This window comes from Delphinapterus leucas, chromosome 6 (assembly GCF_059928025.1).
Source record: "Delphinapterus leucas isolate spDelLeu-1000000601 "Yukka" chromosome 6, BTC_Dleu_Yukka2, whole genome shotgun sequence".
Lineage (NCBI taxonomy): Eukaryota > Metazoa > Chordata > Mammalia > Artiodactyla > Monodontidae > Delphinapterus > Delphinapterus leucas.
Genome location: NC_143134.1, coordinates 112,840,171 through 112,858,993, shown reverse-complemented (window position 1 = coordinate 112,858,993; position 18,823 = coordinate 112,840,171). Strand labels below are relative to the sequence as shown.

Sequence of the window (18,823 nt, the reverse complement as noted above, 5' to 3'; positions counted from 1 at the left end):
CTTCAAAATCCTCAGGACTTCCCTGGTGGCTCAGTGGTTAAGAATCCGCCTGCCAATGCAGGGGACATGGGTTTGATCCCTGGTCCGGGAAGATCCCACATGCTGTGGAGCAACTAAGCCTGCGAGCCACAACTACTGAGCCTGCGCACCACAACTACTGAAGCCCGTGTGCCTAGACCCCGTGCTCCGCAACAAGAGAAGCCACCGCAATGAGAAGCCCGCACACCACAACTAGAGAAAAGCCCACACGCAGCAACGAAGACCCAACGCAGCCTAAAAAAAAAAAAAAAAAAAAAATCCTCAAATATTATCAACCTAAATATGTCTCCATACTTAACTGGCCCTCAGTCCCCCTAAAGACAGCTTCTGTGGTAGGTAGTTCATAGGATGGGCCCCTGAGCCTCTTGGTATGGTATTCATGTTCTTGTGTAATTCCTTCCCCTTGAGTGTGGGCTGGACTCACTGGCTCATTTCTAATGAAAATAATACAACTGAAGTGATTGGGCATAACTTACAAGGTTAGGTTATAAAAGACTGGTTTCCATCTTGGTCTTAGATTCCGTGTCTCTCTCTCTCTCTCTTTTACAATATACAGAGACAACCTGTTCTGTGTACTTCTACTTAAGTTTTCTGGAGAATTAGCTAACATTGTTTTCATCGATGCCTTGAGCCAGACAGCTCCAGGGCAGACTGCCTAGACTGACTGCTTTGCAAAATGCTAGCTTGTCAGTTTCCTTCTAGAAAAGCAGACAAGACTCATGGTTTCCTGACATCCCACATTTCCCCCGTCTTTTATGAATCCGTTTTTTAAACCCTCCTTGACAGTCACCTATTGATTCTCTCCTTCCTATGAGTAAATTTGTTTGCATATAATTAACTGCCTCCATGGTATTCTTTGACAGGAGTATATATAGAACGAGTATACACAAAGAAGGTGTCAAAAGTTTGAACCTGGGGCATTCCGTTATTTAGAGGTCAGAAGCAGAACAGTTAATGAGGGTATCAACAAAGCTGGAGAAACTAGGAGAAGGTATCCTTCTGAAAACCAAGAGAAGAAAGGGTTTCCAGAAGGAGTGATTAACTGTCAAATGCTGCTGAGTGGTTCAATTAAAGCAGAACCGAGACTTTACTGAGGATTTGGCAACTAGGAAGTCACTGCCTTCATAGGTGTGATTTCAGTGGACTGGTGGGAACAAAAACCTAATTGAAGTAGGATGAGGAGGGAATAGAGCAGATCTATTAGATCTGTCTGTAAAGGAGATCAGAGAAATGAGATGGGGCTGGAGAGGCATGGTGAGGGAGGAAAGTGAGGGTTGACTCTAAAAAAATTGTTAACTTTTGGAACATAATAGATAATACTTTCACATGATTAAAAATTATACATAAAACATTATGTATAAAATGTCTCCCTTTCACTCCTGATTCCCATCTGAATTTATTATTTCTTGTATATTCTTCAATTCTTTTCTTCATGCACACATAAGAAAATATTATTCCTATTTTTTATTGCAAAAGGCAGGAAACTAATACATAATGTTCTCCATGTTCCTTTATTTTTAAACAATACATTCATGCAAGTATATCTATAGGATAAACTTCCAGGAGTGGAATTGCTGGGTTAAAGGCATGTTTTTGCAATACTGATAGATATTTCTCAATTGCCATCCATAAGAGTTGTATCAACTTATACTTTCACCAGCCATGTATTCCCCACAGTCTCACTGTTATCAAACTTTTTTTTTAAACAATCTGAACAGTGGAAAATGGTATCTGAGAGGATTTTCTTTTAGAAATGAAAACTAGGAAAATTTTAGAAAGAAAATAGAAAGTATTAGAAAGAAAGCCTGAATATGCAGGGGAGAGAGAGAGGAGGTAACTGCAGGAACAGACTTCCTTACTAGGCTGGAGGAGCCGGATCCGCTGCACTGGTGATTCATTTAACAGGTACAGATGCAGGGGGTTGTTGTACATTTTGAAGGTGCAAGTGTCTTTTGATTGCTTCTATTTTTCATGTGAAATAAGAATCGCGGTCATAAGGTAGGTGAGGAGAGGGGAAAGGGTGTTGAACATTTGAGAGAAGAGATGTGAACTGCTTCACTTAGAGAGTCGGGCAACTACGATTGTTGAGCAGCTCTGAGGACCCCCATGAGGACTGCAGCCTTAAATTTAAAGTGAATTTTGAAGGAAAAGGAGCACCATGCATGAAGAAGACCCCTGCTTCAGGGAGATGTGAGTAGAAACAAAAAAGCAAAGCATTCATCTAGTATTCATTTAACAAATATTTAGGGGGACTCTCCTACACAGAGGCACTGTTGCTGGGTCCTGGCTTGTCACTTAACAGCAGATCACAAGCATATTCAAGTTGGCTGTTCTCACAAATCTGATTATTCATTATGCAAACAAAAAATATAAAAAGTTACCGTAGGATCTATTTATATGAATTGTTCTTAACTTTGAGGATGGGGGTTCTGACTCTTGGTAGCCTGAACAAACAGCTTCTCAGAAAAATATGCACATATACAAATTTGCAGACAATTGCAGGTGGTGTAGAACCACAAATTCAGAATCTCTCAAACTTTAGGGAAATAAAACTTACCTATTTTAAAGGGTGTATTGTTTTAGTATATTTCGAATGATTCAATTTACACAAAGCTTTCCATGAGCTACTTCGTGTTGTGTACTGGACATCTCAATAAGGGCTCAGAATGTGAAATTAGGTTTACAAAAAGTTGCAAAAATAGTATAGCGTACCCCTATGTTCTTCACCCAGAATCCCCTAAAGTTAACATCTTACATAACCGTAGTACAATTATCAAAACTATTGATACAATAATATTATTACTTGATACACCTTGTTCAAATTTCGTCAGTTGTGCCATTCACGTCCTTTTTCTGTTCCAGGGTCCAATCCAGGATTTCACTTTGCGTTTAGTTGTCCTGGACTTGGCTTTTTTTTTTTTTTCCTTCTTCTTTTTTTAATCCAAAACGGCTATGTGTTCTTGGGCAAATTAATGTCCGAGTCTGTCTTCTGTCTTAATAGACGTGATGTGATTAAGAATCAATAAAAAAAAAACATGTGGAATGTTTTCGGAAACTTCAAAGGTAACGAAATTGTTCTTACTGCTCAAAGCTGGGCATATCTAGTGTGGCCTTTCGTTCAAATTAAAACAAAAATAAAAATAGAAGCGTATTATTATTGTCAAGATGTTTGTCCCCAAGTAGGACCCGTAGCTTCTCCCTTGGCCGCCAGGATACGCTTCCTCTAATTGGGCAGCGTGTATCCGCGCTGACGCAGGAAGGCCGCCTCATTGGTCCGCGCAGTCGGGACTCAGGCGGCTTTTCTCTTAGCGCTCAAGGCGCCGACCCATTTCTCTTTCTCCAGCCGAGCGCTCCCTTCCTTCCGAAGTGCCAGCCTGAAGGGATCCAGACTGAGGTAGGCCGGGTAGCTGCACTGAGGTCAGCCGGGAAGAAGCGGCGGGTATGGAATACCGGTGGGAGGTGGTGGAATACGGGTGGTCGGCGAGCCTGGGTGAGAAGGTCTTGTCGGTGCGCCCCCTCGACCCCCCCACGCTCTCCGCAACTTCCCCGCCCAGTCTCCGCTGGCCCCACCTCCCTCGGCCTCCCTTAGAGCTTCCGCGCCCCTCCGCCGCGCTTCCGCTGGCCCCGCCCTCGACCCTCAAAGGTCCCGCCTCCTTCGCGAATCCTCCCGCTGGCCCCGCCCTCGACTCCTCCCCCGAAAGTCCCCGCCTCCTCCGCCGGCCCTCCCGCTGGCCTCCCCTCCGCCAGCTCTCCCGCTGGCCCCGCCCTCGACTCCTCCCCCTAAAGGCCCCGCCTCCCACCAGCCCCTCCGCTGGCCCTGCGCTTGCCGCCTCCTCAGCGGCCCCGCCCTCACCGAGCACACATTCCTCCTCGTCTCTTTCTTCCCACCTTTACCGCCTTGGTCCCTCTGCCTCTTTACGTTAGGTTTAGTCCCCCTATTTCTCTCCACCTCCCTGCGCCCGGCCGTGTACCTGCGCCTTTTTCTCAACTCTGCCACTTAGGTACCCCTCTCCTCATCTGACTGCCCGGGTCACCGGATTCCCCCACTGATTCAGGCTGCCTCTATATGAGCTTGACAGATTGTGTAGAGGCCTCGTGCTGGGCATTGGAGGTCTCTGTTTGCCAGACCTCCCCGCCCGGTGGGAGAGTCACTTTGTAATGGAGCCTAACAGGCTCGGGGATGCCTTTAATCAAAGATGCATGGTATTGGGATGCTTAAAGGAAGGGGTGCTGGAGTTACAACCCCTCCTTGTGCGATCTGCAAGCAGGCCTGGCAGGGACTAAGCTGTACCTTTCTCCCAGAATGTACCAGGCTTCTTCTGATGCAGAAGCTTGGCTCTAACCATTGTCCTTTAAACACTGGGGAGTGATTAAAATCTTGTCATGGGCCCGTCTTTTAACCAAAGTTATTAGGGCTTCAGAGCCCATCCATCCTAACCGTCGCTGTGCTGATTGGGAGGTGGAAGGCAAGAGACAGATGAATGATTGGCTTAGGCAAACAGTCAGCATCCCATTCTTGATGCTGCTTTTTGGAGTTTCTCATGAGGATTCTTACCAATTTTTCAATTGCCAGCAGTCTTACTTGGTAGGTAAACCAAAGAGTATGTGTAGATAAGACGTTCAGTCAGTCAGTAGTTTCCTCCAAGCCACCACCCTACTTCAGTGTATACTATTCAGAAGACAGTGACTCACACCTTCAGTCTCTTGGAGTCAGGATCCCTGGGGTCTGAGCCCAGCTCCGCCATTTGCTGTAAAGGTTGGCAGAGAAATTTTATCTGAGCCTCAATTTTACCTTCTACAGAAAGAACATGATAAACCCTATCGTGCATGGTCATGGTATGGATTTGCTGAGATCCTGCTTATGAAAACAGTCACTCTTACGGTCCTGTGCATAATAGGATCTGAGCACAGGTGATCCCTAACTCTTCAGATTCATGTCTGTCTGATTCAAGCCAGCAAAGAGCCTGCTATGTCGCCCTCTCCCAGGCACCATGACGACCCTGGATGATAAGTTACTGGGGGAGAAGTTGCAGTACTACTACAGCAGCAGCGAGGATGAGGACAGCGACCACGAGGACAAGGACAGAGACAGGGGTGCCCTGGCCGGCAGTTCCACGCCTGCAGATGCTGAGTTGGCAGGCGAAGGCATCTCAGTTAACACAGGTACTGGAAATCCTGTGCTCCAGGAACAGGTTTAAAAAATGTCCATTAAATATGTATCAGAAGTCTTGTGATCACTTCTTTTCTTTCAAACTAAACTTTTTTTTAAATTTTTATTTTATTTACTTTTTTTTTTTTTTTTTGGCGGTACGCAGGCCTCTCACTGCTGTGGCCTCTCCCGTTGCGGAGCACAGGCTCCAGACGCGCAGGCTCAGCGGCCATGGCTCACGGGCCCAGCCGCTCCGCGGCATGTGGGATCTTCCCGGACCGGGTCACGAACCCGTGTTCCCTGCATTGGCAGGCGAACTCCCAACCACTGCGCCACCAGGGAAGCCCTATTTACTTTTTAATACAGTAGGTTCTTATTAGTCATCAATTTTATACACATCAGTGTATGCATGTCAATCCCAATTGCCCAATTCATCACACCACCATCCCCATCCCCCGGGGCTTTCCCCCCTGGTGTCCATACATTTGTTTTCTACATCTGTGTCTCAACTTCTGCCCTGCAAACCAGTTCATCTGTACCATTTTTCTAGGTTCCACATACATGCGTTAATATGCGATATTTGTTTTTCTCTTTCTGACTAACTTCACTCTGTATGACAATCTCTAGATCCATCCACGTCTCCACAAATGACCCAATTTCGTTCCTTTTTATGGCTGAGTAATATTCCATTGTATATATGTACCACATCTTCTTTATCCATTCGTCTGTCGATGGGCGTTAAGGTTGCTTCCGTGACCTGGCTATTGTAAATAGTGCTGCAATGAACATTGGGGTGCATGTGTCTTTTTGAATTATTGTTTTCTCTGGGTATATGCCCAGTAGTGGGATTGCTGGATCATATGGTAATTCTATTTTTAGTTTTTTAAGGAACCTCCATACTGTTCTCCATATGGCTGTATCAATTTACATTCCCACCAACAGTACAGGAGGGTTCCCTTTTTTCCACACCCACTCCAGCATTTGTTGTTTGTAGATTTTCTGATGATGCCCATTCTAACTGGTGTAAGGTGGTACCTCATTGTAGTTTTGATTTGCATTTCTCTAAAAATTAATGATGTTGAGCAGCTTTTCATGTGCTTCTTGGCCATCCATATGTCTTCTTTGGAGAAATGTCTATTTAGGTCTTCTGCCCATTTTTGGATTGGGTTGTTTGTTTCTTTAATATTGAGCTGCATGAGCTGTTTATATATTTTGGAGATTAATCCTTTGTCTGTTGATTCATTTGCAAATGTTTTCTCCCATTCTGACGGTTCTCTTTTCGTCTTGTTTATGGTTTCCTTTGCTGTGCAAAACCTTTGAAGTTTCATTAGGTCCCATTTGTTTATTTTTGTTTTTATTTCCATTACTCTAGGAGGTGGATCAAAAAAGATCTTGCTGTGATTTATGTCATAGAGTGTTCTTCCTATGTTTTGCTCTAAGAGTTTTATAGTGTCCGTCTTACATTTAGGTCTCTAATCCATTTTGAGTTTATTTTTGTGTATGGTGTTAAGGAGTGTTCTAATTTCATTCTTTTACATGTAGCTGTCCAGTTTTCCCAGCACCACTTATTGAAGAGGCTGTCTTTTCTCCATTGTATATCCTTGCCTTCTTTGTCATAGGTTAGTTGACCATAGGTGCTTTGGTTCATCTCTGGGCTTTCTATCTTGTTCCATTGATCTATGTTTCTGTTTTTGTGCCAGTACCATATTGTCTTGATTACTGTAGCTTTGTAGTATAATCTGAAGTCAGGGAGTCTGATTCTTCCAGGTCTGTTTTTTTCCCTCAAGACTGCTTTGGCTCTTCGGGGCTTTTGTGTCTCTATACAAATTTTAAGATTTTTTGTTCTAGTTCCGTAAAAACTGCCATTGGTAATTTGATTGGGATTGCATTGAATCTGTAGATTCCTTTGGGTAGTATAGTCATTTTCACAATATTGATTCTTCCAGTCCAACAACATGGTATATCTCTCCATCTGTTGGTATCATCTTTAATTTCTTTCATCAGTGTCTTATAGTTTTCTACATACAGGTCTTTTGTCTCCCTAGGTAGGTTTATTCCTAGGTATTTTATTCTTTTTGTTGCAATGGTAAATGGGAGTGTTTTCTTAATTTCACTTTCAGATTTTTCATCATTAGTGTATAGGAATGCAAGGGATTTCTGTGCATTAATTTTGTATCCTGCAACTTCACTAAATTCATTGATTAGCTCTAGTAGTTTTCTGGTGGAATTTTGAGGATTCTCTACGTATAGTAGCATGTCATCTTCAAACAGTGACAGTTTTACTTCTTCTTTTCCAATTTGTATTCCTTTATTTCTTTTTCTTCTCTGACTGCCGTGGCTAGGACTTCCAAAACTATGTTGAATAATAGTGGTGAGAGTAGACATCCTTGTCTTGTTCCTGATTTTAGAGGAAATGTTTTCAGTTTTTCACCGTTGAGAATGATGTTTGCTGTGGGTTTGTCATATATGGCCTTTATTATGTTGAGGTAGGTTCCCTCTATGCCCACTTTCAGGAGAGTTTTTATCATAAATGGGTGTTGAATTTTGTCAAAAGCTTTTTCTGCATCTATTGAGATGGTCATATGGTTTGTTTTTTTTGTTTGTTTTTTTGCGGTACGCGGGCCTCTCACTGTTGTGGCCTCTCCTGTTGCGGAGCACAGGCTCCAGACGCGCAAGGTCAGCGGCCATGGCTCACGGGCCCAGCCGCTCCGCGGCATGTGGGATCTTCCCGGACCAGGGCTGGAACCCGCGTCACTTACGTCGGCAGGTGGACTCTCAACCACTGCGCCACCAGGGAAGCCCGATCATATGGTTTTTTTCCTTCAGTTTGTTAATAAGGTGTATCACATTGATTGATTTGCATATATTGAAGAATCCTTGCATCCCTGGATAAATCCCACTTGATCATTGTGTATGATCCTTTGAATGTGTTGTTGGATTCTGTTTGCCTGTATTTTGTTGAGGATTTTTGCGTCTATATTCATCAGTCATATGGGTCTGTAATTTTCTTTTTTTGTAGTATCTTTGTCTCGTTTTGATATCAGGGTGATGGTGGCCTAATAGAATGAGTTTGGGAGTGTTCCTTCCTCTGTACGTTTTTGGAAGAGTTTGAGAAGGATAGGTGTTAGCTCTTCTCTAAATGTTTGATAGAATTCACCTGTGAAACCATCTGGTCCTGGACTTTTGTTCATTGGAAGATTTTTTTTTTTTTTTCTTTTTGTGGTACGCGGGCCTCTCACTGTTGTGGCCTCTCCCGTTGTGGAGCACAGGCTCCGGACACGCAGGCTCAGCAGCCATGGCTCACTGGCCCAGCTGCTCTGCGTCATGTGGGATATTCCTGGACCGGAGCACGAACCCGCGCCCCCTGCATCGGCAGGTGGAATCCCAACCACTGCGCCACCAGGGAAGCCCTGTTGGAAGCTTTTTAATCACAGTTTCAATATCAGTGCTTGTGGTTGGTCTGTTCATATTTTCTATTTCTTCCTGGTTCAGTCTTGGAAGGTTATACCTTTCTAAGAATTTGTCCATTTCTTCCAGGTTGTCCATTTTATTGGCATAGAGTTGCTTGTAGTAGTCTCATAGGATGCTTTGTATTTCTGCGGTGTCTGTTGTAACTTCTTTTTCATTTCTAATTTTATTGATTTGAGTCCTCTCCCTCTTTTTCTACATGAGTCTGGCTAATGGTTTATCATTTTTGTTTATCTTCTCAAAGAACTAGCTTTTAGTTTTATTGATCTTTGCTATTGTTTTCTTTCTTTCTATTTCATTTATTTCTGATCTGATCTTTATGATTTCTTTCCTTCTGCTAACTTTGGGTTTTGTTTGTTCTTCTCTCTCTAGTTCCTTTAGGTGTAAGGTTAGATTGTTTATTTGAGATTTTTCTTGTTTCTTGAGGTAGGCTTGTATATCTATAAACTTCCCTCTTAGAACAGCTTTTGCTGCATCCCATAGGGTTTGGATCATCGTGTTTTCATTGTCATTTGTCTGTAGGTATTTTTTGATTTCCTCTTTTATTTCTTCAATGATGTCTTGGTTATTTAATAATGTATTGTTTAGCGTCCATGTGTTTGTGTTTTTTACATTTTTTTCCCTGTAATTCATTTTTAGTCTCATAGGGTTGTGATCAGAAAAGATGCTTGATATGATTTCAATTTTCTGAAATTTACTGAGGCTTTATTTGTGACCCAAGATGTGATCTATCCTGGAGAATGTTCCCTGTGCACTTGAGAAGAAAGTGTAATCTGCTGTTTTTGAATGGAATGTCCTATAAATATCAATTAAATCTATCTGGTCTATTGTGTCATTTAAAGCTTGTGTTTCCTTATTAATTTTCAATTTGGATGATCTGTCCATTGGTGTAAGTGAGGTGTTAAAGTCCCCCACTATTACTGTGTTACTGTCAATTTCCTCTTTTATAGCTGTTAGCAGTTGCCTAATGTATTGAGGTGCTCCTATGTTGGGTGCATGTATATTTATAATTGTTATATTCTTCTTGGATTGATCCCTTGATCATTATGTAGTGTCCTTCCTTGTCTCTTGTAACATTCTTTATTTTAAAGTCTATTTTATCTGATATGAGTATTGCTACTCCAGCTTTCTTTTAATTTCCATTTGCATGGAATATCTTTTTCCATCCCCTCACTTTCAGTCTATATGTGTCCCTAGGTCTGAAGTGGGTCTCTTGTAGACAGCATATAGATGTGTCTTGTTTTTGTATCCATTCAGCAAGCCCATGTCTTTTGGCTGGAGTATTTAATCCATTCACGTTTAAGGTAATTATTGATATGTATGTTCCTATGACCATTTTCTTAATTGTTTGGGGTTTTTTTTTGTAGGTTCTTTTCTTGTCTTGTGTTTCCCACTTAGAGAAGTTCCTTTAGCATTTGTTGTAGAGCTGGTTTGGTGGTGCTGAATTCTCTTGGCTTTTGCTTGTCTGTAAAGCTTTTGATTTCTCCATCGAATCTGAATGAGATCCTTGCCGCGTAGAGTAATCTTGGTTGTAGGTTCTTCCCTTTCATCACTTTAAATATATCATGCCACTCCCTTCTGGCCTGTAGAGTTTCTGCTGAGAAATCAGCTGTTAACCTTATGGGAGTTCCCTTGTATGTTGTCATTTTTCCCTTGCTGCTTTCAATAATTTTTCTTTGTCTTTAATTTTTGCCAATTTGATTACTATGTGTCTCGGTGCGTTTCTCCTTGGGTTTATCCTGTATGGGACTCTCTGCGCTTCCTGGACTTGGGTGGCTATTTCCTTTCCCATGTTAGGGAAATTTTCGACTATAATCTCTTCAGATATTTTCTTGGGTCCTTTCGCTCTCTCTTCTTCTTGGACCCCTATAATGTGAATGTTGTTGCGTTTAATGTTGTCCCAGAGGTCTCTTAAGCTGTCTTCATTTCTTTTCATTCTTTTTTCTTTATTCTGTTCCTCAGCAGTGAATTACCATTCTATCTTCCAGGTCACTTATCTGTTCTTCTGCTTGTTATTCTGCTATTGATTCCTTCTAGTGTAGTTTTCATTTCAGTTATTGTATTGTTCATCACTGTTTGTTTGTTCTTTAATTCTTCTAGGTCTTTTTTTTTTTTTTTTTTTGCAGTACGCGGGCCTCTCACTGTTGTGGCCTCTCCCGTTGCGGAGCACAGGCTCCGGATGCGCAGGCTCAGCAGCCATGGCTCATGGGCCCAGCCGCTCCGCGGCATGTGGGATCTTCCCGGACTGGGGCACAAACCCGTGTCCCCTGAATTGGCAGGCGGACTCTCAACCACTGCGCCACCAGGGAAGCCCTCTTCTAGGTCTTTGTTAAACATTTCTTGCATTTTCTCGTTCTTTGCCTGCATTGTTTTTCCGAGGTCCTGCATCACCTTCACTATCATTATTCTGAATGTTTTTTCTGGAAGGTTGCCTATCTCCACTTCATTTAGTTATTTTTCTGGGGTTTTATCTTGATCCTTCATTTGGTACATAGCCCTCTGCCTTTTCATCTTGTCTATCTTGCTGTGAATGTGGATTTTGTTCCACAGGCTGCAGGACTGTAGTTCTTCTTGCTTCTGCTGTCTGCCCTCTGGTGCATGAGGCTATCTAAGAGGCTTGTGTAAGTTTCCTGATGGGAGGGACTGGTGTTGGGTCGTGATCACTTCTAATTCCAGACCCGCATCCAGAGATAACCTACTGTTACCATTTCGCTGTGCGTGGTTCTAGCCATTTCACTGCACAGCATGAATATGTATGCGTAGCGACATGCTGATAATTACAACAGACTTGCCTGCGTTTGAATCCCGCTTCTCAAATTGATAGGTGTTCGGTATCACCTAAATCACGGGTATGAGTGTATTGGTAGCATAAATTCCGAGAAATGGCATATTTACACTTTTACATTTTATTATTGCCAAATTGCTGTCAGTTGAGTTGGTACTGGTTTATAGTTTAAGCAGGAGTGTGATATTTCCCCATATATGTGACCTTCTACTATGTTATCAGACTTTTTGATCTTTGCCATCCATAAGGCAGCTCACCGTAGTTTTATTTTCTATCTTTTTAGGAGTGATGTTGAGCCTCTTTTCATAATTTTAAAGGTTGTATTCATATCCTTTGCTCATTTTTGAAATTGGGTAGTTGGTCTTTTTCTTCTTAGGGAGCTATATATTAAGGAAATTAATCTGTGGTTTGAGTTGCAAATATTTCTACCAGTTTATTGTTTGACTCTTGGCTTTTGTTCTTATCCTGGCAGAAAGTTTTTTTAATTGTTATGTGCTTGAAAGCATTATTTTATAGTTTTAGTTTTGTTTCTTATGTAAAAGGCCTTTCTTCACTCCAGGATTATAAAAAGACAGTCCCATGGCTTTTTTTTTTTTTTTTAGTATTTTTATGATTTTTTTTTTTTTTAACACAACGATTTATCTGGAATTCGTTTCCGTGCAAGGTATGTGGTAGGACTCCAACTTAATTTTTTTTGGATTGCTGCCCAGTTGTTTCAGCATCATTTATTGAATAAACCATCTTTTCTCCATTGTTTTGAAATGTCAGTTTTATCACATACTGAATTTCTGCTTATATTTGCGTCTTTAGCCATACTTTGTAGTCTCTTCCACTGATTTGTCTTTTACTGTGCTATATCACACTGTTTTTAACTATCGTGTTATAATATGTTTTAGTATCTGGTAGGTCTGGTCCCCCCCCATACAATACCCTTCTATTTTTATTATTATTTCCTTAACTTTTGCTTTCTTATTATTTTCTTAACTTTTGCTTTCTTATTTTTCCACCGCAAATTCAGGAGCAGGCACATGTGTGTAATCACATACTTTCATCAGAAACACATTAAATATATGGATTAATTTGGGGATAATTGGTACCCTTGTGATGTTGCATCTTCGTAGCCAGGAATATGGCGTTGCTCCATTTATTCAGGTCTTTTGTAGTGTTTCTTGGCAGCATTTTAAAGTTTTCTTTATACAGATGTTTATATTTTTGTCTCAGTGGCTTGTGACAACAAAGGTTTATTTCTCAGTCATGTTGCGTGATGCCTGTTGGGGTCAGCAGCTGCCCCGCTTCTGCTTTGTATGTCCTATCATCCAGGAACTAGGCTCAAGGAGCAGCCCCTGTCTGGGACATGCTGTTCCCATGACCAAGTATAGAGAGCAAGAGGGGGCTGTTGGAAACATGTAGTGACTCATTGCGTTTTTGCTCAGAATCCATTGGCCACAGCAAGTCACATGGGCAAGCCCCACATCAGTGGGCTGGGGATACATGTTCTCATCCCACAGGAGGTATTGCAAGTCATGTGGTAAGGGGCAGGGCTATATAGCATGGGGACAGGGGGGTTTGGGGGTAGCTTGACTAACAGAACAACCTGCCACAATCTTGTTAAAAAAGTCAGATAGGGCTTCCCTGGTGGCGCAGTGGTTGAGAGTCCGCCTGCCGATGCAGGGGACGCGGGTTCATGCCCCGGTCCGGGAGGATCCCACATGCCGCGGAGCGGCTGGGCCCGTGAGCCATGGCCGCTGAGCCTGCACGTCCGGAGCCTGTGCTCCGCAATGGGAGAGGCCATAACAGTGAGAAGCCCGCGTACTGCAAAAAAAAAAAAAAAAAAAAAGATAATACGGGAACATAGTAAGAAAAAAGTAAAAGTTCTCTGTCACCAGTCCCCTTCGATCTCACTGCCTAGAGACAACCACTGTTAACAGTTTACCTATTTTTCTATGGACATACAAATGTACATGCACATATACAAATATCTGTAAATATTTATACATGGACATACAGTTCTTTTTCTAAAAATTAAAGGATCATACCATGATACTGTTCTGCATTTTGCTTTTTTTTGACCTAATATGTTTGGACATTTTTCATGGCAGGGAACATATAGCTGCCTCATCCTTTCTAAGAGTCACTTTGTTTTCCTTTGAGTAGATGAATCTGAATTTATTTCACGCATCTCCTAATGTTGGGCCTTCGCATGGCCCTTTAATTTGCAAACTGGGCTGCCTTGGACGTGGTTGCGTGTAGACCACGCTGCCCTGTGTGAGTGTCATTGTGGTGTCGATGGAGCCAGCTTTAGACAGATGTGCGCTGGCCCATAATCCCTCGCTCATCCTTGGTCACCTCCACATTCACCCCACCTCAGGTCCAAAAGGCGTGATCAATGACTGGCGCCGCTTCAAACAGCTGGAGACGGAGCAGCGGGAGGAGCAGTGCCGGGAGATGGAGAAGCTGATCAAGAAGCTGTCCATGAGCTGCAGGTCCCATGTGGACGAAGAGGAGGAGCAGCGGAAGCAGAAGGACCTCCAGGAGAAGATCAGTGGGAAGGTAATTAGAAGTGCCCAGGCCTTTCTCAGAGGCTACCCTGGCTGCTGGGCTTAGTGATTCAAGAGGCGGAAGGGTTTGATTTGGCCTCCAAGAAGCGGTGCAGGGCTTCCCAGGTGGCGCAGTGGTTAAGAATCCGCCTGCCAATGCAGGGGACACGGGTTCGAGCCCTGGTCCAGGAAGATCCCACATGCTGCAGAGCAGCTAAGCCCGTGCGCCACAACTACTGAGCCCATGTGCCACAACTGCTGAAGCCCTCACGCCTAGAGCCTGTGTTCCGTAACAAGAGAAGCCACCGCAATCAGAAGCCCGCGCACTGCAGTGAAGAGTAGCCCCCACTCACTGCAACTAGAGAAAGCTGTGCAGCAACGAAGACTCAGTGCAGCCAAAAATAAATAAATAAAATAAATTTAAATAAAGATACTAAGAAGCAGTGCAGTGCAGGAGAAAGTGCAGTCACGTCATAGCTTGGCCACACCTGGGTTTGAATCTCAGCTGTGCCACTAGTAACTGTGGGGATGTCTCTTCCACTCTGACTCTGGTTTGTCGTTGGTTAAATGAGGTCAGTCTCTCAATACAGTGCCCATCACAGGCCGGTTGAAAGTGATCAGGAAATGTGAGTTTCCTGTCCTTTCTCGAGGTCTTACCTTGAGCCAGAAACAAACCTCTGAGATTGGGAGATATTATCCCCATTTTACAGATGGTGAAACCAAAGCTGAGAGGCGGGAGGGGACTTGTTCAGGGCAGTGCAATTAAGAAATGCTAATAGGAACTGGGATTCTAACCCAGATTTTCCTGTTCTTTCCATGATGTTGTTCTGTTTCATCTGAAGCCTATTCATGAGAATTTATTTTAGTGAAGCAATACAGTAGAAGCAGGCAGACACTGTGGAAGATATTTGGAACTAGGTCCCTGACTCTCTCTTACCTTCCCAAAGGGTTCTTCAAAAGGATCCTTTAATTCCCCACCATGCTCTCTGACCACGGAAGGATGTCTAGAAGTGCCTGAAATCATTTGGCTGTGGCCCAAAGCAGCTCTTGGCTGGAAATACCCGCCGGGGTCGGGGAGCAGACAAGAGGATTAAGTGAGGAGTTTGCCTTGACCAGGAGGATGATTTCAGGGCATTAGACTCAAGCAAGACCATAACAGGTCAGAAAGAACCGCTCTGGTGGGGGAGCAGTGAGAGGGGAAGAAGAATGGCTCTGGCTGTGATGCAGTAACAACACGTGTCCTGATCTGGTGTGGCCTCCCAGCCGCCACCCTCTCATCTGTGCCAGGGTAGGCAGAGCTGGGCTTCGTCACAGGAGCAGGGATGTCTTGCTACACCAGGGCAGGAGAGGGAGAATGCTTTTGTAATGGAAGCTGGCTTCAGGACAACATGCCCACGGCTCACAGCGCTTCCTTGTGCTGCGGTGGAGACCAGACAAAGCCACACAGCACATGATCACATGGGGCAGTCCTGCTGGGTTGTTGCAATGAGACAGAACTGGCAACTGCCTGAATGCCAGAAGTAGGGGAGTGGCTAAGCAAAATAGGCCACATTATTTATAATTTTATAAAACATGTTTGGAAGCATGAGGAATAATTTATGATATAATAGTGCTACGTGGCAAAAGCAGGCTATAGCTTAATTGGTACACCCACAGCTGCTGTTATAAAAGCAGAAATGGTTTTAGCACGTGACTGGTAATAAAAAGAAGAATAGATTTTTAGAATGTGTGTGGCTGTATGTTTTGGCGTGGGAGGCAAGGAGGGTGGTGCAGGGCAGGGATTATGAGTGTTCAGGTTCCTTAATGTCCTGTTGTCTTTTCAACAAAAACAAAACAGTGGATAAAATAATTAATCCATTGTCAGGACTGACAAAAAGACAAAAGCTCACGAAGTGATGTTATCTGATGCCGCCTGTCTGGATGGAGAGGCGCTATGACACAGTAGTTGAAAGCCTGGGTTTTTTAAAAAATCTAGTTTGAATCCTGGTCTTATACTTGCTACCTATGTGAACTTATACAGATAATCTCAAGTCTCAGAACCTCATTTGTAAAGTGAGGGTAATAAAAGTCCCTTCCCGATGGGGTTATCAGAAGATTTCAGTGAGGTATAACACATCTAGAGTATTAGCGTGGCGCCTCATACATCTTGTGTCACCCATGTCACTGTTGGGTTTATGTTTCTTACGCTCACTTGCTGGTCCTCCCGCAGATGACTCTGAAGGACTTTGCCATGATGAACGAGGACCAAGACGACGAGGAGTTCCTGCAGCGGTACCGGAAGCAGAGGATGGAAGAGATGCGGCAGCAGCTCCACCAGGGGCCCCAGTTCAAGCAGGTTTTTGAAATCCCCAGTGGAGAAGGGTTTCTGGACATGATTGACAAAGAGCAGAAGAGCACCCTCATCATGGTCCATATTTACGAGGACGGCATCCCAGGGACCGAAGCCATGAACGGTTGCATGATCTGCCTGGCCGCGGAGTACCCAGCCGTCAAGTTCTGCCGGGTGAAGAGCTCGGTGATCGGGGCCAGCAGTCGCTTCACCAGGAACGCCCTTCCCGCCCTGCTCATCTACAAGGGGGGCGAGCTGATTGGCAACTTTGTCCGTGTCACTGACCAGCTGGGGGAAGATTTCTTTGCGGTGGACCTTGAAGCTTTCCTCCAGGAGTTTGGATTGCTTCCAGAAAAGGAAGTCTTGTTGGTAACCTCTGTGCGTAACTCAGCCACCTGCCACAGCGAGGATAGCGATTTGGAAATAGATTGAATGGCTGGGCTGGTGGCATAAATTTCTCATTGTTTGGGCTGGAAGACACACGTCCTTGTGTTTATTTTCGTTCTTTTCCGTGTCTTCTGGCTTTTCTGCTGTTCTTTGTAGTCCCTTTTATGATATGTCAAGTCAAGAAATTCTTCTATCAAATCAGAATGCTGAATCACCTTGTGGCTATCCATAAAGTGACCTAACATTGTATAAACAGGAAGCCAGGCTTTTGAACTGTTTACTTAAGATTCTCTAGCATGACATCTCTGTTATTGTTTCCAGTCAGTATTTACATAGCATCCTGAAGACAGTGTCCTGGAAATTGTCTTCAGATGATCTCAGAGGTCTCTGCCAGGTCTGGGAATATAATTCTATAGTTAGTGTGTTATTTGCAACGTAAGTAATACATTTCCTTCATCAAATGATTGTAAATTATATTTACTTATAATCAGACTCATAGAAGGCAGTTAAATTTTTTCCCCCTAGACCGTATTCTCTCCCAGGGTCTTGTTTAAAGGTTCCAGACCGTGTATGTTTGCCCCATCAAGAGGGGGGTGACCTTTGTCGCCAGAGTCGATATCCTGCTCAAGCATTATTAAGTCTACAGTAGAGGAAGGATCGAGATGGACTGCCCTCTTGATGCTGAAAGACCAGCTTGGCTTGAAAATTAGAGCTGAGATAGAGCTGGGAAGCCTTTTTAAAGGAAGATCTTTCAATTAAGATACCCCTGCTCATCTTTTTCTCTGTTTCTTTTTTATTTAACAAGGTAATTTTTTGGTTTCATGTAGCTTTTGTTAAAACTTTTTTGCATATTGGAAAAGTTAATATTCAATAGAATACAGAAAATACAGAAGCAAAACTAAGAAAATTAGAATAATCCTGCCACCTAGGGTAAAACACTATTAATATTTTGGGATATTTTTCCAAGGTGTTTTGTGTACACAGACATTTTGTTTGCTTATTAAACAAAACAGTGGGATCATTCTGAACATACTGTTTTATAGTATGGTCAGCTAATATAGCAAATGTTTTTACAACATTTTAAAGTGGCTATTTATACCGTTGTATAGGTGTGCTGTAATTTGCTTGGTGGTGTTCTCTTGAAAACAGCAAAGACTTTTTATTACAAAAGTAATTGATGTTCATTGTAGAAAATGTAACAAAAATTGTTAAGCTAAAAAGATTGAAAAGCTTTGTAATTCCACCAACCAAAAATAATCCCTGTTAAATCATTTTTACAGGTATCTTTCTGGTCTTCTTTCTGTGTGTTTATAATAATGATTGTCTTTTGAGTTTTCTCCTCATGTTTTTTACTTTAAAATGTGTACAGTGTAGGGCCAGGGAAAATGTAATCTGTAATTAAATGTTAGCTTTAAAGTTCAGTTTTGCTTTTCCTGGCTATTTAGGAATTGACTAACTGTAGAAGGGTCATGACAGTATCTCTTGTAGTTAATCAACAAAAAGAAAGTGCATGGTTTTTTAATTTAAAAAAACTCATTGTAGAAAGTGTGTGGAAAGTATAGAAAATTATTAGAGGCAGAGACAACTGTTGTCAGTGTTTTTATTTTCTTCCAGTTTTTTTAATATTTTTAATACATTGAGAGCTTTTTGAATTTAGTTCTGTGTTTTGTTTAATATTATATCATAAATGCTTTGACATGTTATAAAAATTCTAAATAAATAATTTTTAACAGCCTGATAATATTCCATCACTTGGATATGCCATACTTTATTTAACCAGACCCTTAATATTGGATATTTAGATTCCTAGCTTTTTGCTAAAACAGTTTGTATTTTGGGCTATATTTTGGATCATTCTCTTAGTATAGATTTCTAGAAGAGGAATTATTGGGTAATGGACAGAAACATTTTAAAAGCTTTTACAAGCCATGTACTGGTTCTCATTGGAGATGAAACTATATTGATATTATGGTCTCCCAGAACCTTGACTTCGCCTTTCAAGAGCAGAAATTCTAGGATAAAGTGAACAGACATGGGATGGGGAATTCTTAGAGTCTTAAATCTCCAACTCAGGGGTAATGCAAACAGCACGGGCTTTGGAGTCAGATCAAATACTGTCTGTTTCTCAC

General features: G+C 42.5%; 2 protein-coding genes across 3 annotated transcripts in view; both read left to right on the top strand.

Annotated features, from left to right (window-relative positions):
- The window catches only part of RC3H2 (ring finger and CCCH-type domains 2), a 61,838-nt gene extending 58,405 nt beyond the window's left edge, over window positions 1–3,433 (top strand). The window contains exon 21 of the mRNA XM_089913712.1: window positions 16–3,433. Within this exon, the coding sequence (XP_089769838.1) occupies window positions 16–76 (61 nt within the window). The 3' untranslated portion in view covers window positions 77–3,433. The remainder of the gene's footprint in view (window positions 1–15) is intronic.
- PDCL (phosducin like) lies at window positions 3,320–18,429 on the top strand. Of its 2 annotated transcripts, XM_022578799.3 has the most exons (4): window positions 3,320–3,433; window positions 5,026–5,202; window positions 13,810–13,991; window positions 16,188–18,429. In XM_022578799.3, exons 2-4 carry the CDS (start codon window positions 5,031–5,033, stop codon window positions 16,737–16,739), a joined length of 906 nt encoding a protein of 301 aa, XP_022434507.1. In that variant the 5' UTR covers window positions 3,320–3,433; window positions 5,026–5,030; the 3' UTR covers window positions 16,740–18,429. The 2 variants fall into 2 exon arrangements, with proteins under 2 accessions (XP_022434507.1, XP_022434508.1); XM_022578800.3 differs by lacking the exon at window positions 3,320–3,433 and having other exon boundaries at window positions 4,840–5,202.
- Window positions 18,430–18,823: the final 394 nt, after the last annotated feature.